We start from the raw sequence: 23,247 nt of genomic DNA, 5'->3' as shown, positions 1-23,247 counted from the left end.
CAAGGCTGGCATTCCAGTGCAGAATTGAGGGTGCACTGCTCTGTTAGTTACTGCCTTTCGGTATGAAGTTAAACTGAAGCCCTATCTGCCTGCTCAGGTGGATACAAATGAACCCGTTGCATGATTTTGAAAACGAGCGTGGCTGTTATCCCAAGAAACCAAAAGAGAACATGCTGGAAAATCTCAGCAGGTCTGGCAGCATCTGTAAGGAGAGAAAAGAACTGATGCTTCAAGTCCAGTTGATGCTTTATCAAAGCTGTTATCTCATGCCCTGACCAATATTTATCCTTCAATCAACATCGCAGAAAAACAGATGATCTGACCATTACTCTTGCAGTCTAACACGCGCTTCCTGTGTATCACACCAGGAGAGCTGACAGGCCAGTTATTATTGTAAGGGCCTAAATGATGATCACATGGTCACCATAGTAAACTCAGAACAATTAATGACTCAGCGATGATTTAATTTAATGGATTTCAAGGCCCTTGAGGCTTCCTGCTGTAGACATCTGATAGCCCAATGCTGAGTGTCAGTATTACTGGCTGCTGCGTTTCTGACATTACAAAAATGCCTGCATTTCAAAAAGTACCTGTACTTAGATTTGATTTATTGTCACATGCATTGGGGTAGTGAAAAGTATTGTTTCTTGTGCGCTATACAGACAACACACTGTTCACAGAGTAATAGAGGAGAAGTAAAGGAGAGGGTGCAGATTGTGCGGAGGGTGTGGAGAGTCTGCAGAAGGATCTAGATAGGCTGGGCGAATGGGCCAGGAAATGGCAAATGGAATTTAAAGTTGGCAAGTGTGAGGTGGTCCACTTTGGTAGGAAGAATGGTAGGAAGGACTATTACTTATGTGGCGAAAAACTGCAGCAGGCGACGGTGCAGAGGGACCTCGGGGTCCTTGTGCATGAGTGCAAAAACCCAGCTTGCAGGTGGTCAGGAAGGCGAATGGGATGCTGGCCTTCATAGCGAGGGGGATTGAATATAAAAGTAGGGAGGTCTTGCTGCAGCTGTATAGGGCATTGGTGAGGCCGCAGCTGGAGTACTGTGTGCAGTTTTGGGCGCCGCACCTGCGCAAGGATATTTTGGCCCTGGAGGGAGTGCAGAGGAGGTTTACTAGGCTGATACCGGAGTTGAGGGGATTGAGCTATGAGGAGAGGCTGAATAAACTAGGCTTGTACTCATTAGAGTTTATAAGAATGAGGGGAGATATCATTGAGACGTATAAGATGATGAATGGGATGGATAGGATAGAGGTGGAGAGACTCTTCCTGCTCAAAAAAGACAGTAGGACTAGGGGGCACAGCCTCAAGATAAAGGGGAGGCGGTTTAGAACGGAGTTGAGGAGGAACTTCTTCACTCAAAGGGTGGTGAATCTCTGGAATTCTCTGCCCGTTGAAGTGGTGGAGGCTGCCTCGCTAAATATTTTTAAGAAGCGGGTTGATGGGTTCTTGATAAGAGAGGGGATTAAGGGTTATGGGGAGAGGGCGGGAAAGTGGAACTGAGCCACAACAGATCAGCCATGATCTTATTGAATGGCGGGGCAGGCTCGAAGGGCTAGATGGCCTACTCCTGCTCCTATTTCTTATGTTCTTATTAGAACGTAGTACTAGTCTTCGGTAGGGTGTAGAGAAAGATCAGCTTAATAGGCCCGTTCAAAAGTCTGATGGCAGCAGGGAAGAAGCTGTTCTGAGTCGGTTGGTCCATGACCTCAGAACTTTGTATCTTTTTCTGATGGAAGGTGGTGGAAGAGCGTATGTCTGGGGTGCGTGGGGTCCTTGGTTATGCTGGCTGTTTTTCCAAGACAGTGGAAAACGTAGACCAATGAATGAGAGGCTGGTTTGTGTGATGGAATGGGCTACATTCACAACACTTCGTGAGTTCTTGCAGTTTTGGTCAGAATAGGAACCATACAAAGCAGTGGTGCTTCATTGGCTGAAAAGCACTTTTGAGATATGGGTGATTGTAAAAGATTTTGTATTAATGGAAGCCTCTTTTCTACTGCATAACAGCAGATGGCATTTGTATAATCCTTGTGCAACTTGAAACGTTAATAACTTTTGATGTTTACATGATAGTATCAAACTGTAGGCAGCATTTGAAAGCAAAACAACGTTTTTTAAAAAAAGTTGCCAGGCAGTGTTAATATTGTTTTCATTTTACTTCAGATGTTGAAACTGATTGAAAATGCTGACATTTGAAGAAAAGATGAACTGTGTTCAGGCTAGCAGAAATGAAGTCTACAACATTAAATGCACAATAAACTTTATTATGCCATTTACAGTTTGTTTCACATGCACATCCTCAGTTATTAAAGTTTCAAGTTGCCCCAGGATGTTATAAACACTATTTGCTTTGCATTCAGATTTAATTACCCTGCACAAGATTATCATAATAAGCTGATCATCAAAACAACACAAATTGTCAGCAATATATAAACAAGGTTCAACAAAAAACTCAGAATTCATGGAATCATCATTTTTAAGATCCAGCAAATTCAGCACTTAGTTCTGTAAATGAAGATTTCATCTAACTTTCCAAAATTCCCAGCCAGCAGCACAACATTCAAAGCCTGGGATGGGCAATAAATGTTGCTCTGATCAGCAAAGCCCACATTCCATGAACACAAATGTATTGAAGAAACTCTTTTAAAATAGCTTGGTGAGCACCATCTCCAAACTCAAAGGATCTTTCTGGCTTTCCCTCCATTGTGATCCTTAAAATAAGCTGGAACATCAAATTATGTGCACCCAGATGTAGCAATTACAGAAGAATACAGTCTTCTCTTTTCAGCAATAAACACTTTGAAATTTGCCAACATGTTATACCCATTACTTTCAGCAGTACAAGACTGAAGCAAACAACATTCTACGTACGTCCTTCTATGTGCTGTGATCTGACATACTAAGAAAATGAAGAGAAGTGGGAGGGAGGCTACAGGATTGACAGCATAGTGTGTTTTTAAATTGCAAATAACCAGAGCAGAAGGCAATTTTCAACTCTTGCAATCTAACATGCGCTTTCTGTATATCACACCAGGAGAGCTGGCAGGCCAGTTATTATCGTAAGGACCTACGTGATGATCACATGGTCACCATAGTAAACTCAGAACGATTAATGACTCAACAATGATTTAACGTAATGGATTTCAAGGTCCTTGAGGCTTCCTGCTGTAGACATCTGAAAGCCCAATGCTGGGTGTCAGCATTAATCTCATATCCTGTTGCCATTAAATTCTAATGCATTGACTTCATCTGAACAGAGTAAAATGCTGGAACAGTAAAATACCATAAGGTCTACACTGCACTAGGATACAAGTATTGGCAGGACTAGGTGATGTCCTTACAAAACAGAAATATTGGCTAAGAATAGAAAGAAAAAAAATGGCTGAATAAAGGGAAGGCCAAACGTTAGCGTTGGAATTTCACTGCCCCGCCCGCTACAGAATCAGAGCGGGCCAGGGGCGGACAATAGCGATGCCCATTGACTTTGTCCGGGATTTTCTGGTCTCGGATAAAGACAGCCCCTAAAATCCCACCCTCAATTTCCAGATACTAGCAGAAAAATACTTCACAGGGTGAAAAGGATAATTGGGACAATAAACTCATCCTTCTGAAAAATTCAGAAAGCAATGAGACACTGTGCCAAAAATTTATATCATAGCTTTTTAATGGTGGGGTTGCTTGCACACTAAGTTTTATGTTTTTATTTACCTCTCATATTCACAATGTATCTATTTTGGTGTAATTGAGCATAATTATTTTGTTGGACAAAAGAACTAACAGTCAAGCTTTCCCACATATCTTGTGATTAAGCAATTGGTGAAGTTAGGAGACAGCCGTTGCTAACTGAATAGAGATATTGTTCAACAACTAACTGTGATCTAAAGCATTTTGCACTGAGGAGACATTTGGGCTCAACAGCTATTTAAGTAGAAGCAGTTTGGGCTGCAAACTTTCAATTAACATGAAAACTATCCATCTGTTACTGATTTTGCAAAATAGCTCTTTGCATTAACAGACATAATTCATGTTATGATATGATGGTGCATTTCCTCCAAAACAGTTCAATGTTATAGAAACATAGAAATAAAATAGGAACAGGAGTAGTCCATTTGGTCCGTCAAGCCTGCTCTGCCCTTTATTAAGATCATGGCTGATCCTCCAACTCAGTAATCTGTTCCTGTTCTTCCCCAACCCCGCCACCCTATATCTTCTGATCCCTTTGACACGAAGAGCTGTATCTAACTCTTTCGTGAAAACAATGTTATGACCTCAACTGCTTTCGATGGAAGCAAATTCCACAGGTGAAGAAATTTATAAAGAACAAACAGGAACAGGCCCTTTGGTCCTCCAAGCCTGTACCAATCATATTTACCTAAGTAAACCAACCGCCTATATCCATTTATTCCCTGTTTGTCTATATGCCTATCAAGACAAGTCTTAAATGTGGCTAACGTAACTGCCTTAACCACCCTCACTTGGCAATGCGTTCCAGGCCCCCCCACCGCCCTCTGTGTAAAAAAAAACCCCGCACATCTCGTGTCATTTCTGCCCTGGGAAAAAGCTTCCAATTTTTCACTCTATCAATTTTACAAAATTCTATAAGGTCACCCCTCAGCCTCCGTCTTTCCAGGGAAAACAATCCCAGTTTATTCAATCTCTCCTCATAGCTAATGCTTTCCATATCAGGCAACATTCTAGTAAATCTTTTCTGTACTCTCTCCAAAGCCTCCACATTCTTCTAGTCATGTAGCAACCAGAATTGAACACATTTTTCCAAATGTGGCCTAAGTAACATTTTATACAACTGTAACATAATTTGCCAACTTCTATACTCAATGCCCCATCCAATAAAGGCAAGCATGCCATATGCTTTCTTCATCACCTTTTCCACCTGTGCTACCACTATTCCCAGATCTCTGTGTGTCTATGCTCCTGATGTTCTGTCATTTATTTTAGAGCTCCCGCTTGAATTGGATCTACCAAAATGCATCATCTTGCATTTGTCCAGATTAAATTCCATCTGTCATTTCTCCGCTCAATTTTCCAGTCTATATCCTGCTACATTCTCTGACAATCTTCATCATTATCCACATCTCTGCCAATCTTAGTATCATCTGCAAACTAACTAATCAGACTAATTATGTTTTCTTCCAAGTTATTTATATATATTACAAATAACAGAGATCCCAGCACTGATTCCTATGGAACACCACAAGTTACAGACCTCCATTCAGAAAAACACCCTTCCACTGATACCCTGTGATTTCTATGGCCAAGCCAGTTCTGAATCCATCTAGCTAGTTCACCCTGTGAGGTTTAACCTTTTGCACCAGCCTGCCATGAGGGACCCTGTCAAATGCCTTACTACAGTTCACGTAGACAACGTCCACAACCCTTCTCACCCCGTATCCTCAGTTAGCCATTTCTTTGACTCAGACCATACATTCCCTGTTCTGACTGTGAGGGAACTACATTTGTCTTCACCAATCTTTTTTTCTTCACATACCTATAGAAACTTTTACAATCAGATTTTATATTTCCCGCAAGCTTACTCTTGAATTGAAAATATCTACATTGAAAATTAAATGATTCTAATCAATTTCAGAAGTTTTTACTTAATTCATGCATCCTATTTTACCCAACCTTTATTAATATATTGAATTTTCAGGGAGGGGTAGTGTTCAAATAAAATCTCTTGCATGACCTTGTAATACCCACTTGTCCAACCCATTTTCACCCCTCCATCTCACCAGGCAGTACTCAGCCACACATCATGGTTCTAAGTTAGTTTGTTATTTGCCAAATCCAAAACACTTTGATCTGCTAAAACCATTCATGTTAAAATTCCTTGATCCCTCACATCATGACTGGGAAGCCAGCTCTGGGAAATTAAACAATGATTATAGTCACAGAATCCCTAGTGCAGAAGGAGGTCATTCAGCCCATCAAGTCTGAACTGACCACAATCCCACCCTGGCCCCATTTCCCCTAGCTAGTCCCCCTGACATTAAAGGGGCAATTCAGCCTGGCCAATCCATCTAACCCGCACATCTTTGGTCTGTGGGAGGAAACCGGTGCACCCACAGGAAACCCATGCAACATGGGGAGAATGTGCAGATACGATAATGAGTTTTAAAGGGGCATCCTGACAAATATACGAATAGGATGGGAATAGAGGGATATGGAAGGGTGTGGGGTTTTAGTTCAGTCGGGTACCGTGGTCGATGCAGGCTTGGTGGGGCAGAGGACCTGTTCCTGTGGTGTAATTTTCTTTATTCTTTGTGCAAACTCCATAGTAACCCGAGGCCGGAATTGAACCTGGGTTCCTGGCGCTGAGAGGCAGCAGTGCTAACCATTGTGCCACCCCACTGAATTCAAGCTGTGTAATCTTTCACGCTGGGATTCAAACCTGTGCCCTGAGAGCGTTACCCTGGATTACTGGTCCAGTGACAATACCACTATGCCACCAACTCCTGCAGAAAATACACAGCAGGTTAAAAAAAGTTGAAAATCAAAGAAAGAACAAGCATGGAGAGCAAGCTCTCCCCATGCAGAGAGAGCAAAATACTATGGATACTGAAAATCTAGATTAGAACAGAAAATGCTGCAAAGACTCAGCAGCAAATCAGGCAGCATCTGTGGAGAGAGGAACAGCATTTATTTTTCAGGTCAATGACCTTCATCAGAAAAATTCCACCTATCCCTATAACCAGGAGCAGCGACACAGCAAATCAGGTGGAAGGTATTTTCAAAGGTATCAGCTATTGAGGAGCTCTCAACTTCTGTTGAGAAAATGTGTTGATTCCATGAAGAAAACACATCATTAATGAATGCATCCGTAATTCTGCCAGATTTAGAAATGGCAGAAACACCACAGCTTGAAATTAACAGCAGACTGGTGCATTGAGAATAGTAATTTAGTAGTGATTGGGTGATGATTGCATTCCACAGGTCAATATACTCTCATTGCGCTCTGTTGCCATGCACACAAGTCATTTGATTGGTCACACAGCAGCAAAAACTCTGAGGCACTGAGTGTTGTAAAACCAACTGATACTTTTCTCACTAAATATTTCCAGTTCAATGGGAAGCTGTTGCAAAGAGGAAAAAAAGTGCTAAAATATTCATATCATTGCCACAGTGTTAAAATTTATTGCATAAATAGCTTCAACCCAATTATGCAGCACGTTGGATGCATTGGCCATGTTAAATTCTCCCTCAGTGTACAGACGCCAGAGTGTGGTGACTCGGAGATTTTCACAGTAACTCCACTGCAGTGCTAATGTAAGCCTACTTGTAACACTAATAAACAAACTTAAACTTAACACAATTTACGTACTGCTCAGCAGCATGGTTAGAAACCAGTTTGATCCATTCTGCACATAGAACGGGGCACCTACAGGGCTAGCCATTTTATAAAAGATCACGTACTGAAAATTCTACAGACAGCGGTTGCTTGGATCCTTCCAGGGAACGTGCAATGTTAAAAAAATGTCACAACTGGACATGGTGATAAGGTGAGGGAAGCTTGACCAGAGCTAAGTGTCACTTGAATATAATAAAGAAATGGACAGTGCCACTGAAGCTGGAACACTGGATATATTAAGCAAGGAATTAGCAAACGTCTGGTTCCAACCCACGAATGAAAGAGTGAAATTATTTAGATTACATCATAAGCCACAAGTGCAAAGCCCGCCACACCCTATAATTTCAACAAAGCTGGATAAAAATTGAACCAGTACAGCCAAGCAGAAGCACACAACAATCAACAAACAGAAATAAAATTGGACACTCTAGCAATCTGAAATAAAAATCAGGAAATGCAATGAGATACTGCTGCTCTATCAACATTTCAGAAGTAAAACTAGTACATCATTTGACAGACAGGACAGGAAGGCATTTTCTGTTCCTAGTTCTGAGAACTACCTCATTTTACAAATACTCCATTTTCAGAAAATGTCCTGTCTTGTGATGGTTTTGTGCATTTGTGAGCAGAATGCATTTTGAAATGCAGAAGGCCCCAAGACCTTGCAGTAAGTTGATCTTTTTCATTACCCTAGCTATAACTGTGGCATGTATGGGGTGTCAGGGAGGGGTAGTACCTCTAGTGGGGGAACATGTCCCGTCCTTTCAGGACGGTTTGTCCACCCTTTGTCCCCACCTGTGGCTCCCTGTAGAATGTTTGCATGCAACAGTGGCCACACCCCAGGCAAACGGCTTCGACAAGCAGGCTAAACCAAGTGAGGATAGCTGACGGGTCTTAACCCTCGGTGAGACAGGGAGATGTCTATCCCAGCATGTGGAGACAGACTCAGACAGATTGAGCAGGCGAGACCAATGGAAGGTCCAACGGTCAAGAAGGCAGTCTCTGCAAGATTTGTGGAACATGAAGAACAGGACAAGACACAGAAGACGTCCCGGTCATCCACTGCACCTAGTCCCATCTCTAGCCGTCTTGACTCCTGTCTTGCCACTGGATCTAGATGGGAATTGGGAAGAGAAAGTGAGGCTGACGCTGCACAACTCTCCCTCACTTTAATCCAAATCAAGCGCTGGTCTCGACACCGTCATCAGTGTCCTGTTCAACCCTTGAAGTCCTATGGCGATGGGCGAGCGACGAAGCAGCAGGTGTGGATACATTGGGGGCTGTGGTCATGGACCTGCACACAGGCGGCAAATGCCATACCCCCAGAGATCTACAAACTGTTGGGCCTGTACTTATTGAGAAGCTCACCAAGTTGTTCCAGTCCTTTTGGAAGTAAGGATCCATTCCTCAGGAACTCAAAGATGCTTCCATTGTACACCTCTACAAAAGGAAGGGCAATTGGCAAGCATGCGACAACCACCGAGGAATCTTGCTGCTCTCCATCACAGGAAAAACTCTCGCAAGAATCCTGCTAAATCGTCTGATCACTCATCTGGAGCTGGGCCTGCTTCCAGAGTCACAGTATGGCTTCCTCAAAGGTCACGGGACTATTGACATGATTTTTGCTGCGCGTCAACTTCAGGAGAAGTGTCAGGAGCAGAATCGCGAGCTCTACCTAACCTTTGATGACCTTGCGAAAGCCTCTGACATTGTAAGCCGACAAGGCCTGTGGAGGATCATGTCAAAGTTCGGCTGCCCACCCCCCCATTCATTCAGATGGTACGCCAGTTCCACGATGGCATGATGGTCAGAGTACTGAATGGCAGAGAATCCTCAGAGATTCCCAGTCACCAATGGCGTCAAACAGGGCTGTGTGCTCGCACCCACACTCACACTGTTCAGCATGATGTTTACTGCCATGCTGAATGATGCCTTCCAGGACAGTGTTGCTGGAATCAGCCTCAAGTACAGGCTGGAAGGGAAGCTCTTCAACCTGAAGAGACTTCAAGCTATTACCAAAGTGAAGGAGGCTGTTCTGAGAGATTCCCTCTTTGCTGATGACTGTGCCCTGTATACTGGCTCAAAGCCAGAGATGCAAGTCAGCATGGACAAATTTTCCATGGCTTGTGACAACTTTGGACTCACCATCAACATTAAAAAGACTGAAGCCATGCACCATATACAGAACCCATAATCACAATCAAAGGGCAGAAACTACAGACAGTGGACCAGTTCACTTATCTTGGCAGCACCCTCTCCCAAGCAGTGACTACTGATACAGAAGTTAACTGCAGAACAGCAAAGGCAAGTTCTGCTTTCGGTAGACTGCGCTCCACTGTACGGGAATGTCGAGGAATCAGCCCAGCAACAAAACTGAAAGTCTACACCGCCGCAGTACTCACTACCCTCCTGTATGCCTGTGAAACATGGACTGTGTATCGAAGGCATGCATGACAGCTCAATCATTTCCACATGATTTGTCTTCAGAGTATTACGCATCAGATGACAAGACAAAGTACCAGACACTGAAGTTCTCTATAGAGCAAGACTACCATCAGTCCACACACTGCTGATGAGAACGCAGACCCGGTGGGCAGGTCATGTCATCCACATGTCAGACGAGCGCAAACCCAAGCAGCTCCTTTTTGGGGAACTCCCTGCTAGAAGACGATCGCACGGAGGGCAGAAGAAACGCTCAAGGCCTTCCTGAAGTTGCTTGACATTGACACGACCACCTAGGAAACACTGGCACAAAACCGCTGGCGCTGCCTCACCCACAAAGGCTGTCAAGCTTACGAAGCAAGGTATATTGATGAAGCACAACTTAAGCGTGCAAGTCCAGAGCCACCAGTGCAACAACTACAATGCCTGCACAAGTCTGTCCAATATGTGCCAGGACATTCCGTGCCCAAATTGGCTTGATCAGTCATCTTCGGACACACTGCAACCAGCCTCAAAATGACTAATGGTGTCGAGACCCTCATTGATGACGATGGACGAACAACAGCTATGACAGTAACACTACATTCTGCACACTCTCGTTTCCTTCTCCATGAACAGTATATGTTTTATCTGTATAGCGAGCAAGAAACAATACTTTCTACTGTATGTTAATACGTGAGAATAATAAATCAAATCAAGAATGCAAACATACATATGAACACTGAATTAAGAGCAGTAGACCACTCAGCCCTTTGAGCCCACTCCACTATTCAATAAGATCACGGCTGCTCAGATTGTAACCTACTGTCTCTCCGTGATAAAGACAATAAAAAAAATGCTAACCTAACAGAGATATTAGGAGGAAGTGACCCATGGTTTGGTCAAAGTCATCATTTTTATGGAGCATATTAGAGGGAGAGAGAGAGAGCTAGAAAGGAAGTGGGAGTTTACAGGGGGAAATCCAGTGTGCGTTGAGTAGGTGACAAGGCTTAGAAGGCCGTAATATAACATAAGAAATAGGAGCAGGAGTAGACCATCTAGGCCTTCGAGCCTGCCCCCCCATTAATAAGATCATAGTTGATCTGAAAGTGGTTCAGTTCCACTTATTCGCCTGCTCCCCATAACCCTCAATTCCCTTATTGATCAGAAATCTATCTACCCGTGACTTATACATATTCAACGAGGTAGCCTCCACCACTTCAATGGACAGAGAATTCCAGAGATTCACTACCCCCTGAGAGAAGTTCCTCCTCAACTCTGTTCTAAACTGGCTCCCCCTTATTTTGAGGCTGTGCCCTCTAGTTCTTGTTTCCTTTCTAAGTGGAAAGAATCTCTCTGCCTATACCCTATCTAGCCTCTTCATTATCTTGTATGTTTCTATAAGATCACCCCTCAGCCTTCTAAACTCCAACAAGTACAGGCCCAGTCTGCTCAATCTCTCCTCATAAACTAACCCCCTCATCTCCAGAATCAACCTGGTGAACCTTCTCTGTACCCCCTCCAAGACCTTTCGCAAATAAGGGGTCCAAATTGCACATAGTATTCTAGATGCAGCCTCACCAGTACCTTGTACAATTGCAGCAAGACCTCCTTGCTTTTATATTCCATTGCCCTCGCAATAAAGGCCAACATTCCATGTGCCTTCTCGATCACCTGCTGCACCTGCAGACTGAGTTTTTGTGATTCATGCACAAGGACCCCCAGGTCCCTCTGCACAGTAGCATGTTGTAATTTTTCACTATTTAAATAATAGTCCATTTTACTATTAATCCTTCCAAAGTGGATGACCTCACACTTGCCAACTTTATACTCTATTTGCCAGATCCTCACCCACTCACTCAACTTATCCAAATCTCTCTGCAGACTTCCCACGTCCTCCACACAATTCGCTTTCCCACTCATCTTTGTGTCATCAGCAAACTTTGTTACTCTACACTCAGTCCCCTCCTCCAAATTGTCTATGTATATGGTAAACAGTTGAGGTCCCAGCAACGATCCCTGCGGTACGCCACTAGTCACCAACCAGAAAAGCACCCAATTATTCCAACTCTTTGCTTCCTGGTTGAGAGCCAATCCTCAATCCATGCTAACACCTTACCCCCAACTCCGTGTACCTTAATTTTCTGCAGCAACCTTTTGAGGCACCTTATTAAACGCCTTCTAGAAGACGACATTCAGCCCATCAAGTCAGCTCCAGTATTCAGAGAGATCATGGCTGATCAGATATGATAACACACAAGTCCACTTTCCCATAACCTTTGATTCTCTTACCGATTAAAAATCTGTCTATCGCAGCCTTGAACATACGTAATGACCCAGCCTCTACATACTTCAGCAATAAAGAATTCAACAGATTCACTATTTTCAGAAGAAATTCCTCATCTGTCTTGAATAAGTGATACCTTACTCTGAGATTATGTCCCTGACCCTTGGCTCTTCCACAAGGGGTTGGCATGATGAGGGGGAAAACAAGTGCAAAAGAGACCAGAGGAAGAGAAAACTTGGGAGTGTAGGATTGTGTGGGGCTACAGGATGGTCAAAACCACAATGAGTTTTAAACATAAGAATGAGAATTTTGAACTTGAAGCATTTAGAGACCAAGGGCCAAAGCAGGTCAGCAAGGACATAGGTGACAGGACTTGCAGGTGGAAAACTGAGTTTTGGAAAAGTTGTTATGGAGAATTGAGTTGGCCAGGAATAGCAGAGCCTGGAGGTGAAAAAATAAAAAATGGACTAATGTTTCAGCAGCAGATAACTGAGTGAGGGGTAAAGCTGGAAGTCTGTGTGATGGATACAATGCAAGATCAGAAATTGGGCTCAGGACAAACAGGCTGGTGCAGCCTGAGGCAGCTGACAGAGAATGAAATTGATGCAAGAGTAAAGAGTATGTCGAAGGCAATGCTTCAGTCCTATTTAATACTTTAGCAAAAGTTAGTTGAACAAAATGGGGATGAGGGAGATAAGAAAGAAGCAGTGATTAAGGTTAGAGGTCCTCATGGAATTTCAAAGTAAAAATGTTGGGGCAATAAGGGTAACCTTTGCTGGAGACATTCTACTGATGAATGGATACCTAAGAGTAGAACGAAACAATATTGAGCTGCACCACATAGAGGTATCACAGGGCTGTATGGTCAAATGCGTCACATGCTGCACAAAGGTCAATGAGGTTGAATAACACAATTTGCCACCAAGCATTTGGAATAAGGTAGACAAACTGAGGTAAATGGATATGACCTCATAGCCATCATGGAGAAGTGGTTAAAAGATCAAAACTGGGAATGTAATATTTGTCTTTTTGGAAAGACAGGAAAGAAGGAAAAGGTGATGGGGAAGCACTCTTAAGAGATGAAATGAGGTCAGTTGTGAGAAACAATCTCAGATGATGTAGAATCCATTGGAGGTTAGAAACAGCAAGGGAAAGAAGACATTGGTACGAATAGTGTATTAATTAACCCTCAAACAGTAGGAAAGGGTATAAATCAGCAAACTATAGAAGCCTGTAATAAGAATAGAGCAATAGTTATGGGTGACTTTAATCTTTATGTTTATTGCATTAATCAAGTTGGAAAGGTGGATATAACAACAAATTCATAGAGTGTATTAAGGTTAGTTTCCAACAGCAATGTGTCATGGAGCCAACCAGGGAACAGGCTATTTTGGATCTGAAAATGGGTAATGAGGCAGGTTTAACAAGTGACCTCAGAGTAAAAGATCCTCTAAGAAGTAGTGATCATAACTTAATAGGATTTATATTCAGTTTAAATGCGAGAAACTTGGGTCAGAAACAACTGTGCTTAACTTAAATACAGGCAATTACAATGAAATGAGGGCTGAGTTAGCTAAATAGACTGGGCAGACAGATTAACAAGAAAGACAATAAGCAAGCAGTGGCATTTAAGGATGCAACTGATATTTTCAGCAAAAATGTATCCCAGTAAGGAGTAAAGATTCTAATAGAGGGATAAACCAATCGTGGCTAATCAAGAAAGTTAATGAGAGTATTAACGTGAAAGAAAATATATAAGGAGGCAAAAGTAAGTGACAACTCTGAAGATAAATTCAGAATTCAGCGAAGAAGGACTAAAAAGAACATAAGAAATAGGAGCAGGAGTAGGCCATCTAGTCCTTCGAGCCTGCCCCCCCATTCAATAAGATCATGGCTGATCTGAAGTGGATCAGTTCCACTTAAATAAACTTTAAGAGCAAATTAGCGAGGAGTATGAAAACTGACAGTAAGTGCTTTGTTAAATCTATGTCAAGAAAGAAAGAGGTCAAAGTGAACATAAACCCTTACAAAATGAATCTGGGGAGATGTTATGGGAAACGAGGAAATAGCAGAGGAGTTAATCAGATATTTTGCATCTGTCTGTATGATGGAAGATACTGCGAACCTCCCATTAATACTAATAAATACAGAAATTAAGTACCATCACTACAGAAGTAGTGTTAGACAAACTAATGGGGCTAAAGGCAGATAAGTCTCCTGCCCCTGACAGCTTGCATCCTAGGATCCTAAAAGAAATAGAGTTCAAGATCATGGATGCATTGGCTGTAATTTTCCAAACGTTTATGGATTCTGGAGAAGTACCAGAGGATCGGAAAACTGCCAAAATGACACCCCCTTTCAAAAATCAATAACTATAGGCCAATTAGCCTAACATCAATTTACTGGAATCAATTGGTAAGGAAGCAATAGCAACAATTTGGAAAATCTAATCAAGCTGAGTCAGCATGGCTTCATGATAAGGAAATTGTGTCTGACTAATTGATTAGAATTTTGAGGAAATCTCAACCAGAGTGGATACCGGGGACCACTAGGTGTGTTGTATTTGGACTTCCAAAAGGTGTTTGACAAGGTACCTCATGAGATACGAGCCCATGATGTTGGAGATAGTATACTGACATATATAGGAAATTGGCTAATGGACAGGAAACAGCAAGTGGGGTAAGGGGTTCTTTTTCAAGTTGGCAAACTGCAGTAACCAGTGGGGTTTCACAAGGATCAGTGTTGGGACCACAACTGTTTGCAAAATATATTAATGACTTGGAGGAAGGGAGTGAATGTACTGTAGCCAAATTTGTAGAAGACACAAAAATAGGCGGTAGGGAAGTTGCGAAAGGAATACAGTTTACAAAGACATACATGTTAAATAATGGGCAAAATTTTGGCAAATGGAGCGTACAGCATAATGCGGGAAAATGTGAAGTTGTTCAATTTGGAAAGGAAAACAAAGAATAGTATTAGTTAAATGGAAAAAATCTGCAGAAAGCTGCAACACAGACACTTGGAGGTGTTTGTGCACAAAACACAAAGCTAGCACACAGGTGCAGGAGGCAATCAGGAAGCTAATAGAATGTTGGCCCTTATTTCAAGGAAGTTGGATTATGCAACTAGCAGCAAATGTTGTGCCAGCCTGGATCTTTGAAAACCCTTTAATACCCTAGCATGCACTTTAAGAAAACAGAACACTACTTCACCTGCACATATTCTTAGAGTGACAGTATGAACACATTGGGTGAAGTAGTATAGAACTCTGGGATGGTAGACTAAACTACTGATTTTTGCTGGATAGTTTCAAGAAGGAAGCCTACTTAAGTGAAGTAACTGAAAGCTCCTGGCACCCATAGGAGCACAAATCAACATGGGTCATCACTTGAGAAAGACAAATGGAGATATCCTACTGGCAAATAGTCCAACTTGCAGACGGATCACACTAATCACCACAAAAACAGGCAGCTGGAAGTATTGCACCATTTCAGAGTTTTCTAAACATATATAAATGAAGGAATCAATAAAGTAGAACCTGCATGTGCCACCACCAACCACCCGCCCCGCCCCCCCGACCCCCTCAATTTTCCCACTCCCAACATTTTTCTTTGTAGCAAGTTTTTTGCCCTCACTGCTGGATGCTGGAGTGCATTCAAAATGTTGAATGATGCGTGTGAAGAACTTTCATATATCATTCCGTCATTTACGTTGAACTAGCCTGAACATGTCTATTGTCAGGATCGCTGTTAAATAAACATTCTGGATTTAACCTAGTCGGCAGCATTCTTGCCCAAGTCAGAAAGATCAACACTGACACTCCAGTACAGTACTGAGGGAGTGCTGCACAATTGGTGGTGTTGTCTTTTGGACGAAATGTTATACCTAACCTTTGTCTGCCCTCTCAGGTAGATGTAAAAGATCCCACGGCAGTATTTTGACATGGAGGAGTCATCCAATTTGTCTGGCCACCAACGTCACAAAACAAAATCACATCATCACATTGCTGTGTGCAAAATGGTTGCTACATTTCCAACATTACAACAGTGACCATACTTCAAAATTGCTTCATTGGTAGTGAAGCACTTTGAGACTTCTGGTTGTCAAGCAAGGTGCTATATGAATGTAAGTTTTTATTTTCTTTCATCCTTTAAACATTTGTTGAAAGTTGTACTTGCTTAGTAAAAGGATGAAAGAAAATTTCAGTTGTCAGCAGGTCAATATGAAGATCATACTAAACCTGCTTTACAGCAATCAAATTTTACACAGGTAATGGGATGTATTGCACCCATTTTTTTTTTTAGGTGTAGAACATACTCAATTAGTGACTGGATGGCCTGTGCCCATCAGTACTGTTAAATCTGAGGGGCTCATTTGTGTGTGTCCTGGGCAGTTGCCTAAAACCTGGCATTAAGCACCTTCAATAGGTTAATCAGCAACCTTAACACTGTGGAAGGAATTCATTACAAATGTAGTCTCAGATGAGTGGGGCAGGTATCAGGTCAGCCCGTGCAGGTTTTTTTTTAATGGGCAGTTTGTTTGGTGAAGCCTTCCTGTAGAAACAAGAACATCTTGACTCCACAGTTCTGGCAACATGTCTCTTCCTGCAGATGGCCACTCCAAACCATGCTGAGAACTTATACAAGACAGGTTGCCAATGAGGCAAGAGCCTCAAAATCTGACTCTGGGGCTGTTGAGCTGCCTGCACAAGTGGGTCAGCAGTTCCCCCCACCTATTGTTTTGATGATGTGTGAAGTACCATTTCAGATCTCTCAGACTGGTTCATAGCATCAAATCTCAGTCTAAACATCGTAATCGCTACATCGATTGGTGCACCCTATATTACGTAATAACTATTAAGGTGCAATTATATGCAACATCACCAAAAGGCTGCTTTATGGAGAATTAGTGGAGGAGAATCTTTGCAATATGACCAACTTCTGGAAACATTTTGGCCTCTCTGGACATGCTAACAGCATTTTGTTTGTATGCGTGTTCTCTCTTTGATTTGTGGGACTGAAGTCCTTGCTTTAATTTTTAATAAGTAATTCAGAGCCGTTAGTTTTAATCGTGAGTAAAAATCCAGGATGAGGAAAAAGCCATTCAGTCCCTGGGAGACAAAAGTCTCCCACAATGATATCCAGCCACGATTTCACAAAAATTTAAGCAACATAGAAATAGGGGCAGCACTTGGTCCTTCAAGCCAGCTCTACCATTCAATAGGATCATAGTTGATTTGATTGCAGCCACAACTCCAGTCATGCCTTCCTCCATCCTATTGACATGCATGCTGATCAAAATTCTATCTAACTCTGCCTTGAATGTAATCTCTGGGACTAAGAATTCCAAACACTAATGACATTCAAAGGAGAAATTCCTCCTTTTTTTGTCCCAAATGTGGATCCCTTATTCTGAAGCTGTGCCGAGTTCTAGAATTCCTCACAAGGGGAAACATCCTCAACATTTATTCCATCAAGCCCCATCCGAATCTTATGTTTCAACAAGATCACCTTTCATTCTTCCAATGAACTTGTGACTATTTATTAGTGACTATTACTTGTGACTATTTATTAGTCACAAGTAAGGCTTAGATTAACACTGCAATTAAGTTACTGTGAAATTCTCCTAGCCACCACAGTCTGGCACCTGTTTGGGTCAATGCACCTAACCAGCACGTATTTCAGAATGTAGGAGGAAACCCACATAGACACAAGGAGAATGTGCAAACTCCACACAGACAGTGTCCCAAGCTGGGAATTGAACCCAGGTCTCCTGGTGCTGTGAAGCAGCGGTGCTAACCACTGTACTACCGTGCCGCCCCTAAACTCCAGTGAGTATAGGCCCAACCTGCTCAACCTTTCCTCACAAAGCAATCACTTCACCCCAGGAATCAATCTAATGAACCTTCTCCAAACAGCCTACAATGCAAGTATATCCATTCTGAAATAAGGAGACCAAAAATTGCAAATACACTAGTATGGTCTCTAGTGCCATGTACAGTTGTAGTCAGACTTCCCTACTTTTATACTTCAAACCCTTTGCAATAGAAGCCTATATTCTATTTGTCTTCTTATTACTTACTCGTTGTACCTACATGAAATCCTTTTGTGCCTCATATACGAGGACATCTAGATCCCTCTACATCACAGCATTATGTAGTCTCTCAACTTGAATATTTTGCATTACTATTTTTCCTGCCAAACCTCACATTATATACCATCTGCCAAATTTTGCCTCCTCTATAATCTATCTATATCCCTTTACTTTCCTATCCATAGTTGTATCGTTCACAAATTTGGCCATAATGTCATAATCTATGTCATAAATACTGATTATAAATAACTGAGGCCCCAGCATCGATGTCTATGGCATTGCGCCAGTCACAGTTTGCCATGAAAATGATCATTTATTCTGGCTGTTTACTGTTGGTTAGCAAATCATCTACTTATGCTAACAGATCACTCAAGAATTTGATCTCTTATCTGGTGTCGTAACCTTTTATGTGGCACCTTATCAATGCCTTGTTGGAAATCCAAATACACTACAGCTACTGGTTCCCCTTTATCGTGTTGCTGGTTATGTTCTCAAAGAACTCTAATAAAAGGCAATCTCTTACATAAAACCACGTGGACTCTGTTTGATTGTACTATGATTTTCTAAATGTCTTGCTCCTACTTCCTTTAACATTAGATTCCAGAATTTTCCCTGTGGCAGATATTCGGCTACTGAGCCGCCACAGTGGTGAACACAATTGCTTCACAGCGCCAGGAACCAAGGTTCAATTCCAGCCTTGGACAGCTGCGTGTGGAGTTTGCACATTCTCCCTGTGTCTGCATGGGTTTGCTCCCATAGTCCAAAGATATGCAGGTTAGGTGGACTGGCCATGCTAAATTGCTCCTTAGTAACTCAAAATGTGTAGGTTAGAGGGATTAGTGGGGTAAATACATGAGATTCTGGGGACAGGGCAGGGTTGGGCCTGGGCAAAATGCTCTGCTGGAGAATTGGTGTGGGCTCAACGTGCCTCCTTCTGCACTATGATTCAGTTCCCTGCTTTCTGTCACCCTCCTTTCAATGTTAATTTCCTAGTTTAAGTTTATTTATTATTACATAAGAACATAAGAAATAGGAGGAGTAGGCCATCTAGCCCTTCGAGCCTGCCCCGCCATTCAATAAGATCATGGCTGATCTGTCGTGGCTCAGTTCCACTTTCCCGCCCTCTCCCCATAACCCTTAATCCCCTCGCTTATCAAAAACCTATCTACCCGCGTCTTAAATATATTTAGCGAGGCAGCCTCCACCACTTCAACGGGCAGAGAATTCCAGAGATTCACCACCCTTTGAGTGAAGAAGTTCCTCCTCAACTCCGTTCTAAACTGCCCCCCCCCTTATGTTGAGGCTGTGCCCTCTAGTCCTACTGTCCTTTCTGAGCGGGAACAGCCTCTCCACCTCTATCCTATCCATCTCATTCATCATCTTATATGTCTCAATGAGATCTCCCCTCATTCTTCTAAACTCTAATGAGTACAAGCCTAGTTTATTCAGCCTCTCCTCATAGCTCAACCCCCCCAACTCCGGTATCAGCCTAGTAAACCTCCTCTGCACTCCCTCCAAGTCCAAAATATCCTTGCGTAAGTGCGGCGACCAAAACTGCACACAGTACTCCAGCTGCGGCCTCACCAGTGCCCTGTACAGTTGCAGCAAGACCTCCCTACTTTTATATTCAATGCCCCTCGCTATGAAGGCCAGCATCCCATTTGCCTTCCTGACCACCTGCTGCACATGCAGGCTGGGTTTTTGCGACTCATGCACAAGGACCCCGAGGTCCCTCTGCACCGTAGCATGCTGCAGTTTTTCGCCATGTAAGTAATAGTCCTTCCTACCATTATTCCTACCAAAGTGGACAACTTCACACTTGCTAACATTAAATTCCATTTGCCAGTTCCTGGCCCATTCGCCCAGCCTATCTAGATCCTTCTGCAGACTTTCCACACCCTCCACACAATTTGCCGTTCCACCAATCTTGGTGTCATCAGCAAATTTCGACACCATACACTCGGTTCCCTCCTCCAGATCATCTATATAAATGGTAAATAGCTGAGGCCCCAGCACCGATCCCTGGGGCACTCCACTAGTCACCAACCGCCAATCCGAATAGCACCCATTGACCCCCACTCTCTGCCTCCTATTTGACAGCCAATCCCCTACCCACGCTAACACCCTACCCCCAACTCCACGCCCCCTAATCTTCTGTAATAACCTCTTGTGCGGCACCTTATCAAACGCCTTCTGAAAATCAAGAAACACCACATCTACCGGCTCTCCTCTATCCACCGCCCTAGACACATCCTCATAGAACTCCAATAAATTCGTCAGACATGACTTCCCCTTAACGAAACCGTGCTGCGTCTGCTCTATCAAACAATTCTCCTCAAGATGCCTCGCTATTTTCTCCTTGATCACAGATTCTAGCGTTTTCCCTACAACAGACGTTAAACTAACCGGCCTATAATTCTCTGCCTTTTGCCTGCTACCCTTCTTAAACAACAGCGTAACATTAGCCATTTTCCAATCTTCCAGCACTTCCTCGGAATCCAGCGAGGTTTGGAAAATAATCAAGGCATCCACTATCACCTCCGCCATTTCTTTCAGAACCCTCGTATGCATTCCATCCGGTCCTGGGGGCTTGTCCACAATCAGTCCCTCCAGTCTGTCGAGCACTGCCTCTCTAGTAACAATAATGTCATTCAGGCCCTCCACTCCTACCATCTTTCCATCGCTAACACCTGGCAAACTATTCACGTCCTCCTCCGTGAAGACCGAAACAAAAAAGTTATTCAAGGCCTCAGCCATTTCCCCATCCCCTACCACTAAGTCCCCCCTCTCATCCTCTAAGGGTCCAATGTTCACCCTAGTCAGCCTCTTCCTTTTTATATATTTATAAAAACTCTTACTATCCTTTTTTATATTTAGTGCTAGCCCACCTTCATAGTTTATCCTACCCTTCTTTATCAACTTATTGTCACAAATAAGCTTACACTAACGCTGCAATGAAGTTACTGTGAAAATTCCCTAGTCACTGTGTTTCAGCACCTGTCCGTGTACACTAAAGGAGAAATTAGCAAGGCCAATGCATCTAACCAGCACGTCTTCTGGGCTGTGGGAGGAAACCAGAGCACCCGGAGGAATTCCATGCAGGCACAAGAAAAACGTGCAAACTCTGCACAGACAAAGGGACCCAAGCCAGGAATCAAAACCGTGAGTATGAGGTAGCAGTGCTAACCACCTTGCCACCTCATTTTCAAAGGGATCAACATTACCTAGTGTGTTCCTTGTTAAACATTTGGAGAAGCTCTTAATGCTTTTTTAAAAATATTTCTTGCCAGCTTGCATTTTAATTTCTCCCTCATTACAGTTTAGGTCATCCTTTGCAGGTTGCTAAAAGGTTTCCAATTGTCTGGCCTATCACTAATCTTTGCAGCATTATATGCCTTTTCAAGTTTGGTTGGGGGGGGGGGGGAGAACAGCAAATCTAAAAGTACAAAAATGCTGTCAACAGACAAGAGACTGTTTTAGCCTTATGGAAGAAGTTGTGGGGTGGGTGGGGGGCAGGAAGGGAAAAAACAAGAGATTAATGATTCAAAGTGTGGATTCTTCTGCTGATAATGACAGCCCTGTTTTGGATTAACTAGTACTTAGCCATCAACACCCTTTATCCTCTATGTGGACTGCCATGAGCAATCTTTTCCCCGGTTTCTGTGGCCATGACTCATCTTTCGTTCCCTCACCCTGCAGTATAAATATCTCCCACTTTCTGTGCCTTTTAGCTTTGACAAAGGGTCGTCTGGATTCGAAATGTCAGCTCTTTTCTCTCCTGACAGATGCTGCTAGACCTGCTGAGATTTTCCAGCATTTGGGTTTTGGACTACATCCCACATCTGAAGCTGTTTTTCTCTCTCGCGACAATAAATACAACAGCAGTTTCTGTTTCTCTTTTGTATTGAAAGTGTCTCCAGAGTCTGCATGTGTATTTAGATAGGGTTTTTTTTCCTCTTCGCTGTGTGTCTTTTAAATGCAGTCTCCTCTCTGGTGAAGGAAATCCTGTGCAGCGAGGGGTTTATTTGCCCGTCCCAGTGACTGGTACAGGAGGGCAGGCTGGACAGGGCCGCACCCCAGGCAGCTTGGGCGGTGGGCGCCGCCTGGCACCCAGAGGCTGAGTGGGGGGTTTATTCTCATGGGATCACACAGTAACCCAGGGGAGTGGACAGGGATACTCTCCTGCACCTCTGCCGTGGCGGGCCTGTCAAAGCCTCGCCCAGCCCCGGCCTTGTCTACTGTGACGGGAGAGGGTCTCGGGGGGACCCTCACCCCGAGGCCTCAGTTGTCCTGCTGCCCCTCCCCGGGCTCTCGGCCTTCACTCGGTCGCGCTCTTTACCTGCACGGCGCGGCTAAGGAAAGTGCCGGCTCCGGCCGCCAGTTTCTTCACGGTGAAATCCATTGCGTCCGCGCCCGATCTTTGGCAGCGGCGGAGCGGCAGCTCGAGCCCTGCCTCGGCCCCGGCCCCGGCCTCAGCCCCTCCCCCTTGGCGGGTCAACCAATCAGCGCCCGGGGCCCTGCGCCTGAATAACCAATTACGGTCAGCTTTTCCAGTACATCCAATCAGCGCCAAGAGTCCGACATAACCAATCAGCAGCCGGAATCCGGCAAGGTGGAGGTAATGTCCGGGGTCCTGAGCCAGTAAACCAATCAGCTCCAAGAATCCCCCCCACTGCTTCCAATTAGCCAATCAGCGACAGGATTCAGACGCCGCTGCAACCAATCATCAGGCAGCGCTGTCGCTGGAACATCCAATCAACGACAGGCGCCTTTCGCAAGTCAACCAATCAACACTCCCAAAACCCCGGGCGGGCGCAGCCAATCGGCACCAGGGGCACTGCGCCCCATTAAGCAATCACCGCTAGGAACCGGGTCCAGGGACACCCAATCAGCGCCAGGAGTCCCGCGCCATGGTAACCAATCAGCAGCAAGCTTCCCAGTACAGCCAATGAGTGCCAAGAGTCCGGCACAACCAATCAGCAGCCGGAGTCCGGCAAGGTAGCTGTAAATAAATTGTGAATGTTTGTTTTCGGTTGACTGTTGCCACAATCATCATGGTGAGGTGAAAATA

The 23,247-nt window shown here is 43.7% G+C and overlaps 1 protein-coding gene across 5 annotated transcripts in view; it reads right to left on the bottom strand.

The window, feature by feature from the left end:
- Positions 1–22,650, bottom strand: part of LOC145347588 (endophilin-B1-like) — a 49,509-nt gene extending 26,859 nt beyond the window's left edge. For all 5 annotated transcript variants that reach the window (XM_080195173.1, XM_080195174.1, XM_080195175.1 and 2 more), the window contains exon 1: positions 22,516–22,650. In XM_080195173.1, coding sequence (XP_080051299.1) covers positions 22,516–22,578 — 63 coding nt within the window. In that variant the 5' untranslated portion in view covers positions 22,579–22,650. The remainder of the gene's footprint in view (positions 1–22,515) is intronic.
- Between the last annotated feature and the right edge of the window lie 597 nt (positions 22,651–23,247).

This window comes from Carcharhinus amblyrhynchos, chromosome 9, assembly GCF_965287045.1.
Source record: "Carcharhinus amblyrhynchos chromosome 9, sCarAmb.v2.hapA, whole genome shotgun sequence".
Lineage (NCBI taxonomy): Eukaryota > Metazoa > Chordata > Chondrichthyes > Carcharhiniformes > Carcharhinidae > Carcharhinus > Carcharhinus amblyrhynchos.
This window is presented reverse-complemented; position numbering and strand designations above follow the sequence as displayed.